The 19,002-nt window shown below is 38.0% G+C and overlaps 1 protein-coding gene across 10 annotated transcripts in view; it reads right to left on the minus strand.

Annotated features, from left to right (window-relative positions):
- Positions 1-19,002, minus strand: part of DCDC1 (doublecortin domain containing 1) — a 490,806-nt gene that overhangs the window by 43,058 nt on the left and 428,746 nt on the right. For all 10 annotated transcript variants that reach the window (XM_009460183.4, XM_016920610.3, XM_016920609.3 and 7 more), the window contains 7 exons: positions 16,316-16,451; positions 14,587-14,746; positions 10,677-10,835; positions 9,318-9,518; positions 5,147-5,240; positions 2,767-2,937; positions 362-547 (listed from right to left, as the gene is read on the minus strand). In XM_009460183.4, coding sequence (XP_009458458.2) covers positions 362-547; positions 2,767-2,937; positions 5,147-5,240; positions 9,318-9,518; positions 10,677-10,835; positions 14,587-14,746; positions 16,316-16,451 — 1,107 coding nt within the window. The remainder of the gene's footprint in view (positions 1-361; positions 548-2,766; positions 2,938-5,146; positions 5,241-9,317; positions 9,519-10,676; positions 10,836-14,586; positions 14,747-16,315; positions 16,452-19,002) is intronic.

Consider the following 19,002-nt stretch of genomic DNA (forward strand, 5'->3'; position numbering starts at 1 on the left):
ATGCTAGTAAAAAGAAGTTTTTTCCTGTGGATATAGGCAAAAAGCTGTTCCACGAAGTAAAGATTTGCAGTTACTTCCTCACCTAAAAGCAACACTGAGAACAGTGAAATATGTCAGTAAATGATTAAAGCTGCAGAAGTGCCCAATTAACTTCAAAGAGTCTATTGAACTATTAATAGACAATGCATTTTAAATTACAATGGGGAAAAGGAAATCAATGCAGGTAGAATGGTAAAGGTGCATCTGAGGAAGATGAATTGGATGAGTGGAGATGAACTTGAGTGCAAGGCAGATAATGAATGCATCAAAGTTTCCAAATTGTTGCCATACATGCATTAGCAGAGCTCAGATCATTACATACCTCAGCCACACTGATGACCTTGAAGGGCCCTTGTAAGAAGGGCTTCTGAGTCTTGGTGCCTGAAATACAGAGGAATGGAACCCCTGGAAGCAATTGTTTCAGTCCTTTCTCTGTTCTCATGGATTGTCCACAAGCCAAGCAGAGCATAGTTTTTCTCTTTCCATCAGGTGAGAGGTAACAGTATCCCTAAAATGGGAGACAAAGATGGCTTTATATAGGAGCATCTAAATTGTTATAGCATTGCTGTAGAACATTTTACAATATAAATATAGCACTTTTAACACCCCAAAATGCTAAATTTAAAATTTTATGCTAAATTTAAATTTAGCATAAATTTAGCCAAAATGCTATATTAAAAAATTTAAAGTATTTCCAAATTCTGTAACGACAATTCGACACCAATGAATATAAACTATGTGCAAAATCAGCTTCTTGGAGAAATGGCCAGCTCCAGATTTGAGGCAAGAAATATACAAGACAATCAAGGGATATCTTGTGTCCTGAATGAAAAGAAGCCATCATCATGTCCAAAAGACACAGGAGCCAACATGAAGGAGCCTCCACTGCCCCAAAATGGGACAATTAGGGAGCAACAGAAAGACTGATAACTAAAACATTTTGAAAATGTTTAAATATAAAATCCTATGAGTTTTAATGATGCTAACAATATAAATAAAAACAAATAAACCCCAAGCAAATAAAAACAAAACTGCAACTTTTCGGAGACTGTTGGAAGTAAACTGGCATCAATTTAAAACTCTACAAACTGGCCACTAGAAATTGTGGCAGATTATTTGTAAAGATGGCCACAATAAAACCATCCCACTCTTATTTGCATGCCCTTTTAAAATGTGACAGTTTTGGTCCTCCAATCGGGAAGTACGATCTTTCTCCTTTTCTTCTTTCCTTGAATCTGGGAAAGGCCATGTGACTTGCTTTGGCCAACACAGCACTAACAAATGTGATGCAAGCAGATGCATAAGAAGTGCTTGCACATCAGAGCTTATTCTCTTTTAGCTGCCATTGGAACCCCGAGACCACAACGTGAACAAACTTGAGCTAGCCTGCTCGAGAAGACATGTAGTTGAAGAACCAATGTTCCCAGCTAACAGCCTGCCAACCACCAGATGGTGAGGGACGCCATCTTTGACCATCCAGTCCCCATAAAAACACCCAACTACTAAAGAACCAGCAGATGACTGTAGCCACATTAGTGACCTGGGACAAGACCAGCAGAACTGCCCAGCTGACCCCAGCTCTAATCGCCGGCTCGCCAAGCAAAAAATGGGTTTTTTATTTAAGCCACTAAATTTTCAGGGGTTTTGTTACAATGCAATAGATAAGTGACATCAATAGAAAGAATTAGGTGTTCATCCTACCTTCCCTTACAACCATATTTTTGAGTAGTCAAATATTGAATTGATGAGCTAAAGTTCTTCCTTCTATTAAAAGTTTAGTTAATCAACGTAGGAAAACATGATAGAATTAGACAAAATTGACCCTTTTGAAACAAGAGGGCAACATTAAGTGAAATGTCTTTGGGGAATTTTTAAACATGAAATCAGGTTGTAAACACCTGAACCCACTCATAACTATCATGACTGAAAATGGAAAACCCACACATTGCCTATGTGAGTGATAAATAGGAAACATGTGGGAAAACCTATGAAGATTCTGGCCCAAAAAAACGTTAAACATAAATCTAATTACAACTATAGGACTCAATTTCATTTACAGAAATTATGGGGGATGGGGAAACAAGTCAAAGGATGCCACAAAGAAGAAAGTAAACAAACCCCATTAAGGGGCATTCAATATGAAAATGGAGCCAGACTACGCAACTGAGTGTCACATAGAGACCTGATTTGAATCTTGACACAAACCAACAAACCATAAAAAAAAAATGTTAGGGCAACCTGGGAAATTTGATTAAGGATAGAGTATTAGATGGCCAAAGAATTATTGTTAATCTTGTTAGCTGTGAGAATGGCATGATGAGTATGTCAGAAAATGTCCAAAATTTTTGGAAGTATGTGATTCATACGGAGGTGAAATAATATAATGTCTGGGGTTGGCAAACATGGCAAAACCTAGATAATAGTTAAATATGAATGATGGATAAATGAAGACTTATTTCCCTAGTCTCTCTACTTTAGAATATGTATGAAAATTTCAATAATAAAAATTTTAAGTACGTCAGATTAATATAAACTACCTAATTCTTTCTCTCACAATTTTCCTTCATTCTTTCCTACCAGAATCAGAGTCTAAGTGATTTCACTCAAAAATCAGCATTCAACTTGTATGAACATAAAGTTTTCTAGGGAAAAAAATTTTCTCATTTTATTAAATTACTCTCTTTTACCCTATTTTTCTTTTATCTTTGAGAGGAAGGAACCACTTACTGGTTGATCAATGTTTTCTTCTTTAATCACAGATGATGTACAGACACCAGCATAATTTGCTGATGTAATTTCCTTATCCAAGGCAGTGCTATGAAAGGCCACAAGTGCTTTTATATTTTTCATGTAATGCCACTTTTGATTGGCAGCTCCATTGTTGTACGGCTTATATTTCTGAAAAAAGAGGCAAAATATGGAGTCAAGTGAGTTCATGTGAGGGTTATAGCGTCTTGTTTTTCATTGCATATATCCAGAAAGTGCAGATAATTACTTATAATCCCACCACACAGTGACAACTACTACTCTTGAAATTTTAGTGATTAGACATGCAATCTTTTATATGTTTATAAATACACATTATTTGATTTACAAAAATAGAATCATAAAATGCATACAATTTGGTAACTGCAATTTTTTTTCTTAACAATATTCCCTGAACCTTTTTCTAACATCTTTTAAAAATATATACCATTTCATTTTAGGGATATTTTACTAATCTCCAATAGTTAAACATGAAGGTTCTTTCTCAAAATTTCTCTAAAATAAACAAATAGTGTAAATAAATATTTGGGAAATCCATGATAATTTTTTAGGACAAATTTCTAGAAGTAGAGTTGCCAATAAAAAAATCATTTTAAAGATTATGATATATCAAAATGCCTTCTAGAGAAATATTTTACCTTGCACTTGTGCCAATAATATGCTAAATGACCCATTTTCCTTACATTCTTGCCAAAAAATGGGCAATATTTCCAAAACATGAATATAATAAATGAAAAAAAGTACCTTGTTGATATTTTAATTTATATTTCATTGATTATCAAAGAGGTTTATTTTTTAAGTACATTCAGTTAAACATGTAATAGAAACAATATATTTATTCTAATTGTGAAAGTTGGCTCAAGTACAAGTAAAGAAATAGTTTCAATTTAACAGAACTTAAACCAGTAGATTAGTTCTAACTAAATATGTCATAACACCTCAAGGAACTTTTATAATTAATAACATCTACTTTACCAAGCGAGAGCTTAATAGCAAAGAAGAAAATAAATGAGTCCCAAGAATTGATTTAATGGGTCAGACAATAAAGCCTCCCTCAGAGGTCTGAAAAACCAAAGACTATATTTTCAAGGGACAGAAAAGGGTCTAGTAGCATTAACCTGCGATGCCTCATTTTTATTATTTTACATGAACTTTAATATTTTCTCACAAACCAGTTGTTTCAATAAACACAACACCAGCAACAAAAAATTCTTGAAAGGTAATCCAAATTACCTTGGGGTCAAATTATTTCTTATGAAATGGTAACCTTGGGAGAAACCATCCATATCTATAATTTTATGAATATGATTAAGGTACTAAAATTGTATGTGTATGAGGTTGTATCTCACTGTGGTCTGTGCTGAAGAGGCACCTGACAGAGAAGAATGTAATGTTATATGTACTCTATCTCCTAGAATAATTTTTTAGTCCATATTTATCACCAGGATAGAAGACTTAATTAAGCTTTGGTATTTGTCCAGATTGCTATGTCTCAATTTTGGATTCAGGGCCTGCAAAACAAGTTGCTTCATTGCTATTAAAATCACAGAATGAAACAAATGTTATCTGGAGGCAATCTATTCTGTTCAACAAGAGGATGGAAAATACTGAGGAGGACACAGAAAGTACATGCAAAGCAGGAATGCTTCTTCACTTTCTCCCTTACTAGCAAGGAAAAACACATATTCGTTTAAGAGTGGTTTTGGTTATAAGCATGTGAGAACGACAGAAAAATGTGAAAAAAAAGATCTTCCCAGGTCTTTGTCCAAAACTCAAATGAAGCCAGACTTCTCTGGAGTCTCCATAAATTGTCTGGCTGCTTTAAGCATTTGCAACAGTGAATGAAAAGAGAATTTCAAATGGGTCGTTTGGTAGAATTAACATTGAGGATCTTGCATCCTTCGGGAAGACCTCCCTGACTAGGTTCTTTCTCTCCAGCTGCCAAGGCCTTTAGAAACAGGAGCCTTGCATATGTTCCTGATGATCAAATTTAGGTGCATCTAACAGCCATCCACCTGCCTGCAGCCACCACTAAGACCATAAGCTTGATGAATGCTGTTGGGACAATTTCTCATGCTTGCCATTGGGTTTGATTTCAGTAACTAGCATAGTGCCTGACATGCAGCAAGCCCACAATCACCATCTGTTGGATTAAACTAAATTAAGAGGTACATGAACATGTTCAATTTAAAATCTAGGCAGACTATTGTAAATATTTTAACAACATTCAAATAGGATTCTATGACAGTTTTTTTTTTTTTCCTCCACTACAAGGAAGCACAAAGCTTTACTTAAATTTAATTAAAAGGCCATGACTAATCTTTAGCCATACATATCTTACCTGAACAATAACTGGATAGCCACAAACTTCATTTCTAGTCTTGGTCATAGACACTGCCAGCACAAGGTCAGGGTTACTCACAAGGTGAAAGGTCCTTGGGAAAACAGGATTAGCCACATTACAAAGTAGCATGACCAGATTAGATCTCCCTCTGTGCCACTTAGCACTGTGTTGCCTCTCAGCTCCATGCATGCTCTGTAATAATGAATGTGAATCCTTTAAGAATTTCTCCCCTACAGTAAGTGTGATGTTAAGCTTTCTCAGTAGAGAGTGCTGGAAGAAGACTGCAGGATGAAGGGGCTCTCCTGCTCTTTCTGGCTGTGGTAGGGGGTCAGCAATTGGGAGTGAGAACACTCAATGATGCTTTGTTCCAGCGAGGTGCCCAGGAAGCAGGTCTCCCGGGACCTTCATAGCCCGGGCTTGCCTATTGCTCCTTTGCTCACTTTCTCCTGACATGGACACCACATGCTTCAGGCCTCCTAGTGTACCACCATCCCATTCCCTCTGAATGCTGCTGTGCCCAGCAACAGACTGCACCCCCCTATATGTTCCAGAATATTATGTCCTGCTCACTCAGTGTTATGGTTTGAATGCCCCTCCAAAACTCATGTTGAAACTTAATTCCCAATGTGGCAGTATTAAGAAATGGAGTCTTTAAGAGGTGATTGGATCAAGAGGGGTCTGCCTGGATTAATCCGTAGATGAAAGGGTTAATGGATTAATAGGTCATAATGGGAGTGAAACTAGTGGGTTTATAAGAAAAGGAATGTGACGTGATGTTCTGTGCTGTATGATGCCCTGTGCCATATGATGACCTGTGCCATCTCAGGGCTCTAGAGAGCCCCCAGCTGCAAGAAAGCTCTCACCAGATGCACCCCTCAACATTGGACTTTCCAACCTCCAGAACTGTAAGAAATAAATTTCATTCCTTATAAATTACCCAGTTTCAGGTATTCTTTTTTTTTGTCTTTTTTGAGATGGAGATTCACTCTGTCACCCGGGTTGGAGTGCAGTGTCATGATCTCAACTCACTGCAACCTCTACCTCTTGGGTTCAAACGATTCTTCTGCCTCAGTCTCCTGAGTAGCTGGTACTACAGGCATGTGCCACTACGCCCAGTTAATTTTTGTATTTTTAGTAGAGACGGGGTTTCACCATGTTGGCCAGGCTGGTCCAGCCAGGTGATCTCAGGTGATCCTCCCACCTCAGCCTCCCAAAGTGCTGGGATTACAGGCATGAGCTACCATGCCCGGCCCTGTTTCAGTTATTCTGTTATAAGTAACAGAAACTAGACTAAGACATTCAGCCACTACAGACAAGCTCTGGCCAGGTACACCAGCAAAACTGCTCTGCAATTCAGTGGAATGGAACCATACCTTTTTTAATGAGTCCTGAACCCCAGCCTTGGGGAGGGGACCCCATTGCAAGTTTATCCTTTCTTGGGCAATCTCCTTCAGCCATAGGGTGATATATATTATATACATATGTAATGTACATGGGTATATATACCCTAATTTACTAGCCTGGGTAAAATATGGAGGATAAAAAGACTGTGGTTAACATAAATGCAATTTTCCATTAAGTTCTACTACATAGTGTAACCCACGGTTCTCTAGGTTTCACCAGCTTATCAAAAGAAATGAGTTTTAAAAGCCACCCATCTACATGAAAGAGAACAAAGCAATATGGCAAGGGAAGATGTGCAGTAAACCTCAGAATTACTGTCGCTGTACAAACACACTTCTGCCATGGGACATATATTGTTCTGAATCATGCCCACACCTAATCAACAAGACTTCTGCAAAAACTCTTGGCCGGGCGCGGTGGCTCACGCTTGTAATCCCAGCACTTTGGGAGGCCGAGGAGGGCGGATCACGAGGTCAGGAGATCAGACCACGATGAAACCCTGTCTCTACTAAAAATACAAAAAATTAGCTGGGTGTGGTGGCGGGTGCCTGTAGTCCCAGCTACTCGGAGAGGCTGAGGCAGGAGAATGGCATGAACCCGGGAAGCGGAGCTTGCAGTGAGCCGAGATCATGCCACTGCACTCCAGCCTGGGCAACAGAGACTCTGTCTCAAAAAAAAAAAAAAAAAACTATTTTGTTCAAGTCTGTCTGGGTGTCCCTAGAGGGGGACTTGTGCTTATCAGCAAATCTTGTCCCACTGGGCCCCCTGATGCTCCACCTCTTCTCTCTGGACTCTGACGTTTCCAATGACGGATCACCCAATATCACCATCTCCCTTCCACTAACTGCCTCTCTTTTCCGTGTCTTGACATGAGGAGCTCCCAAGATGACAAAAGTACAGAATGTTCTGCAAAGTGGGAGGAGATGGAAAGAAACTGTCCTTCTCTTCTGTGTTATACATGGTTAGATTTTCCAAGGCAGTGCTACACATGACCCAACATCTCATAGAGTTTTAGGCAGACAGACACTGAGCAAGATTCAGAACTAGTATTCTCTTCCAATGACCAAGTATTCCTGGGTCAAACTCATTATGCAATGGCTTTCTCTTGCCGTAGGGTCACATTCTCATTCCCCATGCGTGTCCACCCAAATTTATCAGCCATGCTCAAATTGCAATTTAGGTTTAAGTGGGGACCTCTACTATAATACAGAAAGCCGAGGCAATAATATAAATTGCTAAATACAATGTAGAAATGAGGAAACACTAGGATGTCAGCTCCATAAGAGTAAAGATTTTTTATCTGTTTTGTTCTTTGTAAAGCAACAGCTCCTAAAACACTGCCCTCAATAACCCTTGGCAGTTGAATGAATGAATTCTGGTTCCATATGGCAAACCATTCACAGAAACAAAAGCCTGCTGTCCTACCTACACATTGCAAAGGCAGCTTAGCCCAGGTGAATGGGGCAAAGAAACACTTTCACCAGGTCTGTCTACACAATTGGTTTTCCCGTCTTTTCTAACATCAGCCCAGCGAGTTCTCCTTGCCGGAGGCTTTGCTCATCTCAGTGAGCAGAGTAAGACCAGCTCCTCTCCTGCCCAGGCAGGGCTCGCTGCTGCCGCCTGCTGAAGCTTGTGCAACCTCCCTCAAAGTACTGATTCAAAAGCCTTTTCATCGCAGACCTTTTGAGAAGCCAGTGAAAATCTCAGCTCTTTCCCAGAAAAAATAAATTGCACAATGCACAAACATACACTTTGTACACTATTTCAAGAGATTAAAGAGGTCCCTGGAGGCCCACCATATCACACTAATGGTAGAATTTGAAGCAAACCAATCTAAAAAACAGGGAATTGTTTTCTTTTTTGTTCGATTAAAGAAATGTTCCATATGCACCCAAAAAAAAAAAAAAGAGAGAGAGAGAGAAATGTGTAACCAACCAGCATGGACCTAACAGCCATCAACATTCTGCCATTCTCATTTCATCCATTCCCCTCAACTTTTAAAATTTTTATTTATGATAGAATGTCTTACAACAAATCTAAGATAGCTTTTAATTTTATCTGTAAATACTACAATGTTTCCAACTTATCAGGACTTTTTTTTTAACATTACCATTGAACCATTATTGGACCCAACAAAATTAATAGGACTTCCTTAATGTCATCAGATAGCCAAGCTGTTTTATATTTCTCCTGATTATCTCAAAAATAACTTTTTTACAGTACTGTAGTTGGTTCAAATTTGGATCCAGGACCAGACATTGAATTAGGTTGATATATTTGCTAAGATAGGAATTAGTTTATACTGCGTGAGTGGAAACCACAAATTGGTTATTTTATGAAGGTGGAGGAAAGAGGGAAGGTGTGTGTTGGGGGAAGGATGGGGAGTAAGTTAATGAAAAGTATCAAAAAATTTGAAAATTGGGGACTTTTTAGAATTCTTATTTGATCTCTTCATTTCATAAAAATGACATTGATGAAAGTTCAGTCTTGAGCCCAATGGCCAGATAAAACTATACCCAGGAGATCAGAGGGAACATTCCTCCTCTGAATCTGATTGTGGATAAATTATATGTAGCTTACCTAGCATTTACATTTGATTTTATTCCCTTCCTCTTCTTTGGCTAGGATAAAGAATTATCAGCTAAGTTAAATAGAAGACCCAAAACTCTCAGATATAGTTCATCTTGTTCTGTGGGGACCATGCTAGACTTATTAGGATCCTATTCACTTTTTGATATAGTAAACCCAAGTATAATGGGATTACCTGCTGTCTTCCTGGTGTATCCAGCGCTGATGACTACCATCAGATTTCTTCTCCACCAAAACCACCTCCATGCCTGATCGGAGATTGGGACCTTGAACCCCCAAGACTAGCTGAGGAGCAGCATGGCTTATAATCTGCCCATCTCTGTATTCGAACTGCTGATGGCAATTCTTGTGCAATTTACTATGCTTTGGTGAACAGCTGAGATAAAGAAATCTCTATTAGTGGCAGAAAAATGTCCCATGCACTTGATCATGCACGTGATGTGCTGGAGATTATAAGTTCTGTTGGTGAGAGCTCCAATGTGAAACACGTTAACTTGAAATGATAGACCATATCATTAGAATGACGGCAATGCTACTAGCACTGCACTTCTAAGCTGACATAAGAAGTAGAATTCTGAGCTTATTTTGTAACATAAATAAATGTTTACCAGGAGAATATTTGAAAAATTCGTTAGCAAAGAAAAAAGAACGTCAGTTGACAAGGTAATTCAAAGAGGAAAAAGTAAAATTTAAAATTAAGTAAGAGAATGGGGGCAGGGGCATGTAGAATCAAAACAGAGAAATAAAGGAATTCTATTCAAACTATGATTGTTTCTATCCTCTATCTACAGTATCCCTGGAAACAGAACACCATTCTCCAAGTTTTTAACTCACCTCTAACAAGTCATAGCATATCATAAAATAATGATGCACTAATAATTTAAATGACTGTCTTAAGGACCTTACATTAAGCAGAAGTAACATATTACATATCACAACACACTGTCAATTAAATTAATCTATAAACATCTATTAAGCCCCTACTACGTGCATGGCCTAGTGCTAAATGTTGAAGTGTCAAAAATATTTAATTCATGTGTTCCAGTGACTGCTGTAATGTCAAGTAAACGTCTAAAGATTATGAAATAATACAAAGTACTATATATTCCTGTCATTTCATTGGACATTGACAAAAAGCATTAAACTAAAAAGGAAGAAACTGCATTTTCTTAATTTCTTAAAAACATTAGGGCATCTTAAATGCTTATTCAGAAGTTCACTCACACATTCATTCAACAAATATACAGGCTCTGTGCTAAGTTGTCAGGAGGCAAAGGTGGATAAGCATACTGTTTAATAGAAAAAAACACACAAATGAGTAAGATATTATACACTGAACAAAATAAACCAAAGAGTAAAGGACCTTCCCGCAAAATTTTGTAAATATTTTAATCAAAAACATAAGACAAAAATGTGCATGTTGATAGAAACAGCAGCTAACAGCAGTGAAAACTCTTGGGAATATATGTGTCCCAAGGTGAGAAAACTAACACTAGACAGAAATCTTTAAGAGGAATCCTTTGCAACTTTTTACCTGTGTTTCTTCTGTGGTTCCACATTTTCAAAGAGCCCTTTTTCCGTTTTCTTTGGAAGACTGTCATCCTCATCAAAGTCATGTGAAGTTTCCTGCCAGGCATACCTGGGAAGTGTGTGACAAGCCTTCATTCGAAGATGAGCTCTTGTGTGTGAATCTCTATCAAGGTTCAGAAGCAAACATAAGCCTAAGAAATCTCATTCATGTTCACAGATTTTTTTTCTGAGGTGTAGTCTGATCATATTCCACAGGATGTTGGTGGATCTATAAATCTTATTTCCATAAGGGTGCCTAATACTGGAAATTCACATCTTACTAATACATCATTTAGATCTTTTAATATAAGGCTACAAATAAAATTCCTCAATCACATAATAAGCAGCATTCATCTTTGTCATGTTTACTCAGAAAAAAATGGGACCATGTATTGCATTTCAAAAATCATAAAGATTGACTACTCAGTAGTTTGAGAAATTCACAATGAACATGTAATGAGACTCCCTCTCTCTACCCCATAATTGGGTCATAATTCTGACTAGAACAGTACAGCCTGGATTACCCGGTTTTGTAAAGTTTACTCATTAGACAAGGTTAAGAAACCTTAACTTTTCCAAGATTTCTCCACAGAGAAATCTAGAGAAACTCAAATAGCATCTGCACATATGAGCCAGCTTTTGATAGAGAATAATATACTAAACAGAGTAAATAGTCATAGTTTGAATAATTGAGTCAGCCTTCTGGCTTCTTACTAAAATGAAGATATAAAGGGGATCACTAGCCGCCATATAGATCTGTATATATAAAGTTCCAGGCCACTGTTGAGAGCACATTTGCCTTCAGTGGGATTGTGATATGAGGACTGCTTGACTGAGGAAGGATAAATATACAGGCAAAGCAGCAAGCCTATTTCAGCACTCTAAGTATGCGTACCTGTAAATAAAGTTCTCTGGGACAGACTGATCACCAAGGTGCTTGTCATAATTTGATGTAACTACAAGCATTATTAAATTACCAAAATCTTCAGGGACAATTCCTGTGCTAGCAGAGCTGACCGTACTCTTTTCAAATGTAATAGAAGTATTACATGTGGATATGAAATTGGTGGGTAATCACTGCCTCATTCAGAACTGCAGGCAGCACAAGCGGCTTCTGAAGGCAAACCTCTCCCTTTACAGTTAAAAAAACAACAGCGCCATCTTGTGTTAAAAATAAAAAGCACAGCTTTCTCATCAATTCCATTTCTTTGGGGAAAAGGAAAAAAAAAAAAAGTCATTCTTAGTTTTAACAAAGTTAGCAGGATGCAAACAAGATTCTTTACCCAAATCCAGATGTTTAACTTTCTTACTCAGAATTTCTCTATCAGCTCTTGAACTTCCTGGCAAATGAGGTATAGTCAAGTCAGTTTTAGAACAGTCATTTTTCAGTCCATCTTGCTTTATTAATTTGTTCATTCATAGAACAAACCATTCGTTAGTTATTCACTCCTTTAGTCAATATTTATTGAACATCTACAAGACAGGTAAGTTATCAGTGCTCATGGAGTTTACATTCTAGTGGGAAGAGGAGAGATTAAATAGACAAGTAAATGAATAAACAAGATAAATGCCATAAGTTGAACAAAATAGGATATTGTAATGGAAATTGACTGGGATGGGGTAAGGTTTACATTAGCAATGGAGTCAAAGAAGGCTTCTCTGAGAGGTGATGTTTGAATTGAGACAAAGACAATAGGAAGGGGCCAGCCATGTAAGGATCTAGAGGGAGAGCATTCCAAGCAGAGAAAAGAACAAATGAAAAGGCTATGAAGCAAGATTATGGTTAGCCCATTTGAAGAACAGAAAGACAGTGGTGTGATAGGTATGCAGTGAGTGAGGGGATGGTAGTTCTAGACGAGGCTGAAGAGGTGGGCAGGTACCTGTGATTGAGTGAGGAAATGAGAAAGTTTCCCCCATTCTCTATGTTCCAAAAGTCTTTTTTTCCTGCAAAGCACAAAATAGACAAGTGCTACTAGAATTTCTTTTCCATTTTTCTTATTGTTTGTGCCGGACACCTTTATGATAAAAAAGCAATCAAAAAGGATCCTTCTAGATTGATGTTCTAGCTGCTGGCTTTATGCATGTCCCTCCTTAAATCATCCCATTTTTCAAATATGCAAAAAAACTCCAAACAAGCACATTTAAGAAAGTCTGGGAAAAATCTTACAGTGACTTCCTAATGCAAGATGATTTAGGATTATTTCAGGATCATGTCATCAGAAATGGTTCAAATGACTAGTGACAGCCTGGAAAATAGATAACCCTGTATATTAAAAAATATTTCCAACAGTTTAAGGGCTGCCAAGTAGAAGAGGTATAGGGCATAGTACAGAGAAACATATGGAATAATAAGATGGAGACGGTCTAAATAATTATTTAAATGTTAGAATGGGCCTCCTTGAAAACAGTGATCTCTCTGTTATTAGGAGTATTCAAGAAGAGGCTTGAGCAAAAGAGCCTGCTTGGAATATGCAGGAGATGCCTGCATTGTACTCTGAGAGAACCCAATCACTTTTAACCTCAAGGACTCCAGGCCTTCATGAAATCTCTGATTCAGAACAATGACGATCTTTGCTCTCAAAAATGTTTCTTTCTTTTTTCTTACTTTCTGTTTATTTTTTTCCAAGTGCAGACTAAGAGGCTAGATGACACATTCTTTAGAAGGGGATGTGAAAGTTCGTGGTCAATTCCCTGACTGTTGAGAAAGATGCCATCTAGGACCAATCATTCTCTCTGAAAAATGCCTTCTGGTGCCTTTGTTAGTGTCAGTCATAAGACCAACTGAATCACCCATCCAAATGAGGAAGTTTGGTTCCTAAAATAAAAGTTCATATTCTTATAATTGAGGATAGAAACAATTAATAACAATGATATATAAATTATTTTCACAATTATTGCAGAGGTAATTGGCCAGGTATTTTTGGTTTTATAATTTGGAAACACATTCAATCTTTCATTCATTTATTCAGTAAATGATAATTAGAAATGTGACAGAGTCTTTGCCCTCAACGTTCCCAGGCTGGTAGAGGGAGGGGTAGGCAAGGGGGAGAGGGACTGACAAGCACATTGCCACGTACAGTCATTGCTGTAATTGACTTCAATGCTAAAGTATCATTCTACAGATAAGTACGGGGCAAGTAAAGGCACTGCAGTGGAGAGAAATTCATATGTGGCTCAGAGGTCTGCAACAGAACATAAACAGAATGTGCAATATGCAGGCGACAGCTTGTCGTTGCTGAGCTGGAGGTTGGAATTCATGTGGCAGAAAGAGACAGCGGGCATGGGAATGCAAATGAGGGTCAATGACAGGCATGAACCAGAGTCAGAAGGCCTTGGGATTCCAGATGAATAGGTTTTTCTGTCTGCAATAGGTAGCCCTTAAAAAACTATGTGAAAAGGATTGTGCATTAGAAAGTTAATTGTCTACAGTTTAACTTAGAGGGGAATTGGAAGGAAGATATTACGGCAATAGAGAGAAATCAGAAAGCTATTTCAATGATCCAGAATGATAACTGTATATTAACATGTGTCTAACTTGAACTTAGGGAAGAAGTTTAATTTATCCTGAAGTCAATGATTATGGAAACAAAATTTGATGAATTCCTCAAATAAATGCCTACTATCCTAAAATTCTAGCCTCTTAAAAATAATAACATTGTAACAATATTACTGAAAATAGATCATTGTGATGGTTGGACATTGAAGCTGTGGTTGTATCATTTTGCCGGAAAACTAATTAAATACTAGCTCTTCAGCTGCCATTAGTTTCACAAACTTGGCATGAGCTCCCTGCATGGGCTCTGTGCTGTTATCGGGCTAATGAGCTGAGTTCAAAAAGCAGCCAGGTAGCTTTTCAGGCTACACTGATTACTTACAGAATTTCACTGGAAGCATTTTCCGTTGTTAGAGGATCTTCTTGCATTTGCTTTTCTTCTGGTTCTGTAACTTGCTTCTCTTCTCCAAAAATTGCTACAGGTTTATGCACAGCAAGCTTGCTTCCAGATACAATGTCACTTTGGACTTCTAAAACAAGAGCTGAGCAGAAATTCACAAATTGCAAAGACATATTAGTTACAATTGCAGAGCATCAGGAATTTAAAAACACACACTAAAATACAAATGCAAAAGAATTCCATCTATTTGGTCTATTCATAGGTTACTTATTAAACTCGGTTGAATTTAATTTTAATTTTTATAGATTCTTTACTGTCAAGATATTCTTAGTCAAAAATACTAAAAATAGGTCTTTCCAAAGATCAGTTAATTATCATATATCGTAATTATTCAAATGGGCTACATTATTTAGATATATGTTTCTAGATCATTCTCTGGGATCCAAAACTCATCAGTGGAAGTCCCAGTCCCAGTCCCAGAGAAAGCCTTGAATTACACATGCAAAGTTTTACTACACGGTGTTCAATATATATAATAGGGCAATGTTTTAAATTATACTAATTTTTTTTCTCTTTTTCTTTTCTCTATATGGACTTTTGTCCTGGTTCCTGGAGAAAACTTAATGGAAGGAGGAAGATCATGAGGAAATTAGAACTTTTATAAAAGAAAAGCAAAAGTCCAAAGATAGTTTTTGACATTCAAACAGCATACTGCCATCGAACGTGGAAGTCAGGATGACACATTCATGATCTATGGTTTCTCCAAAAGCCTGTAGCTCCCACTTACTGTATCAAGAGTTTAACTTCAGGATTGACCTGGAGAAAAACCATCACTCCTGGGCCAGAGGGGATCTGGGGCACAAGACAGAGAAAGCCAGAAAACTAGCACAGCATGTCTTGATTCTCTCTACAGGCTTCACTTTGGGTATCTTAGTTAAACTGGGGAAACAGTGAGGACACTGCCCATTGTCCCCTTTTGAGCTACCCTTGCTACTCCAATCTGAGGCACAGCCAGCCACGTGAACTGGGATCTGGTTTCTGGGAGGTGCAGCTAAGACCCAGGAGTTGCTGAGAATCTTTCTGGGGAGCTTTCCAAAAGTGGATGCCAAGCAGGGGTGAGGTGGCTCTGTAGCAAGGACTGCAGAGGTGATGAGATGACCACTCAGTCATAGTCAGGCTCCAGAGGGCCACAGGAAGCAGAGAGAAGGCTGAATCAGGGAGGAAGCACACCCACCCAGAGTATCGTCTGAACCAACAGAAGGAACCATAAGTCACTCCAGTCATCGACTTCAGACAGTAGAGCCCAGGAAGCAAGAAGATCTGCAACCCAAGTGCTTTTTTTCTATCTTAGAGTGGAACTTAACGTGAGATTCTGGAGACAGAGAAATCTGAAAGCTCTCCCTAAAGGGACTAATTAAATTAATGGATGGAACAAAATGTAAACATGATTAGAGAATGCATAAGGCTCACAAAGAAGGTCAGATCTGTTAACGACAAAATAAAAAGATGATGTTCTCTTTGCACATTCAAACTGTAGTGTGAACTAAAATACTCAACCCTGTCAAACATATAATTTAGTTTAAAGAGTTAAACAGCAAGATGCAGAGGTGAAATATTACTTGTTTAAACAAACTTTGACTTTTTAAAAAGCAATATCATCAAGCATTTCATTTTGGCTGAATATATTAAGGTAAATAATTCCAATGCTTACCTTCTATTTTATGTGTGCTGCAGAAGATTTGAATTTTGGCAATGTCTGATTCTAGGTTCCTCAGGAATATTTGTTTCTTTTGCTGAGCAATGGACAGGTCAGGATTGATCCAGAGTTCTCCACATGAAACATACACCTATCAAACAAAGCATCTCTTATCCTGTATATAATTGTCACAGCAGCATTATCTGTAATAATCTAAACTGGAAACAATTAAAAAAATCAAAATGTCCTATTAATATAATAGGTGAATGATTAAAGAAAACTGTGTACCACTCAGTACTTTCAAAAAAATCAAACTGCTGATAAAGGCAACAACTTTGATGAATTTCAAGAGTTTTGTATTAAGTGAAAATACTATCTTTGTATATTACCGTATTATTTTTGCAACATCCTGTGAATCTATAATTATTTCAAAATTAAAGTTTAAAAAATAATTGTTTAAGAAGAAGAAGGAAGGAAGGAAGAAAAGAGGAAGGGAGCGAGGGAGGGAAGGAGGTGGGAAAGAAGGGAGGAAAGAAGGGAGCAAGGGAGGGAGGGAGGGAGAGACGGAGGAAGGTAGGAAAGAAGGAAGGAAGGAGTAAATTACAGATTGGCAAAATTAGAGATTGGCGAACTATCCCTAAAACCCAAATCTGGTCCCCTGCCTGTTTTTGTGAGTAGAGTTTTATTAGAACACAGCTATTCCCATTCATTTACACATTGTCTATGGCTGCTTTCATGCATCAGGAGCAGAGCTGATGTACAGCAGGCACCATATGGCCCACAAAACCTACAATATCTACTATCTCATTCTTTACAGAAAACATTTAATGACCCCTGGTATAAATGAATTTGTAGTACAAACACAAAAATGCCAATGTGGCTATTGCCAGGTGACAAGATTATGGATAATACTTTTCCTCTTCTCCTTTTTTTTTTTTTTTGCTTATATGTATTTCTTAAATGTCCTTAAATGGATAAATATTTCTTTAAAGATGAGAAAAGAAAGTGATATATTGAGAAAGGCTCAGTAAGAAGAAAGAGAACCTCAGTGCTGCCTTTTCTGATCATTGCAAAGTCATTATTACAAACATTCGACATTTTGTGTATGAAGACCCAGGGGAAACTTTAAATAATAATAATAATAATAATAATTATTATTATTATTATTATTATTTGAGATGGAGTCTCACTCTGTAGCCCAAGCTGGAGTGCAGTGGCATGCTTTCGGCTCACTGCAACCTCTGCCTCCAGGGCTCGTGATTCTCGTGCCTCAGCCTCCTGAGTAGCTGGGATTACAGGCACCTGCCACCATGCCCAGCTAATTTTTTGTATTCTAGTAGAGGCAGGGTTTCGCCATGTTACTCAGGGTAGTCTTGAACTCTTAAGCTCAGGTGATCCACCCGCCTCGGCCTCCCAAAGTGCTGGGATTACAGGTATGAGCCACCGCACCCAGGCAAAAATTTCTTATTTTGAACAACGGATTTCTTTTTCTCTTTTGGACATATTTAATCATGTAACTAACTGTTTATGTTTCCATCTTCATGTTACTCTTCAGAGCAGTGACAGATTAATTTCTAGCAAATATACAATCACTCCTGGCTCCATCTTATCCTCCTTCCACTCATACCTGCTTTGCCATGGTGGCCTCATCTATACTTACCATTAAATTAACTTTTTGTATTGTATGATTTAATGTAATCTACCTTAAATTCATTCTCTAAAAAACCCACAGTGAATAGCACAGCAGAACAAACAAAAACACTAAAAGCAAACAAACAAAACACTTGGAGAGATGGCATTAGGATTCAAAATGAGATCTAGCAGTCTCTGAGAACAACAGACTCTCCACCCTGCGATTCTGCCTCTGATGTTGGCCATTGATACTTCTGTTTAAGACTCTCTCCAGTATTTAGGTTCAGGGCCTGAGTTGAGGTCTGACGAAATGGTACAAGCTTTGTTCTCTGTTCAAAGAATTGTAGGCATCAATCAAGGAAGGTATCTTTTTTTTTAATTTTTCAAACCAATGCCTCAAATTCTATAAATGAGGGGGAAGGCTGGGCTGCTAAAGTCCTTCCACTTTTCAGCCTTCTCCAGTCACCAAATAGAGTGTATGAAAAAAGTAGACATAATTTTGTCCTGAAAAAGTGAAATTACCATTTAGTAAAAAACCATTAAACAACTAAATTTTGAAGGTCTCAAAAAGAGTAGAGAATTTACCTCCTTCAGAGCAGGAGATAGAAATTACAAAGGATTAACAATTTGGCCTTCTCCAGTGTCTTCCTTAATTTCTAGAGTCTAGGATCATGATGAACATTAAGTAGATTAATTCGGCCGGGCGCGGTGGCCCACACCTGTAATCCCACCACTTTGGGAGGCTGAGGCAGGTGGATCACCTGAGCTCAGGAGTGTGAGACCAGCCTGAGCAACATGTTGAAATCCATCTCTACCAAAAATACAAAAAATCAGCTAGGCATAGTGGCACATGCCTATAATCCCAGCTACTCTGGAGGCTGAGGTGGAAGAATTGCTTGAACATGGGAGGCAGAGGTTGCAGTGAGCCAAGACTGCGCCACTGCACTCCAACCTGGGTATCAGAGTGAAACTCCATCTCAAAAAAAAAAAAAAAAGTTTAATTTATATACCACTCTGAAAACCATGCCAGACATATAGGAAGCTCTGAATAATGTTAGCTGTTAGTATTA

This window comes from Pan troglodytes, chromosome 9 (assembly GCF_028858775.2).
Source record: "Pan troglodytes isolate AG18354 chromosome 9, NHGRI_mPanTro3-v2.0_pri, whole genome shotgun sequence".
Lineage (NCBI taxonomy): Eukaryota > Metazoa > Chordata > Mammalia > Primates > Hominidae > Pan > Pan troglodytes.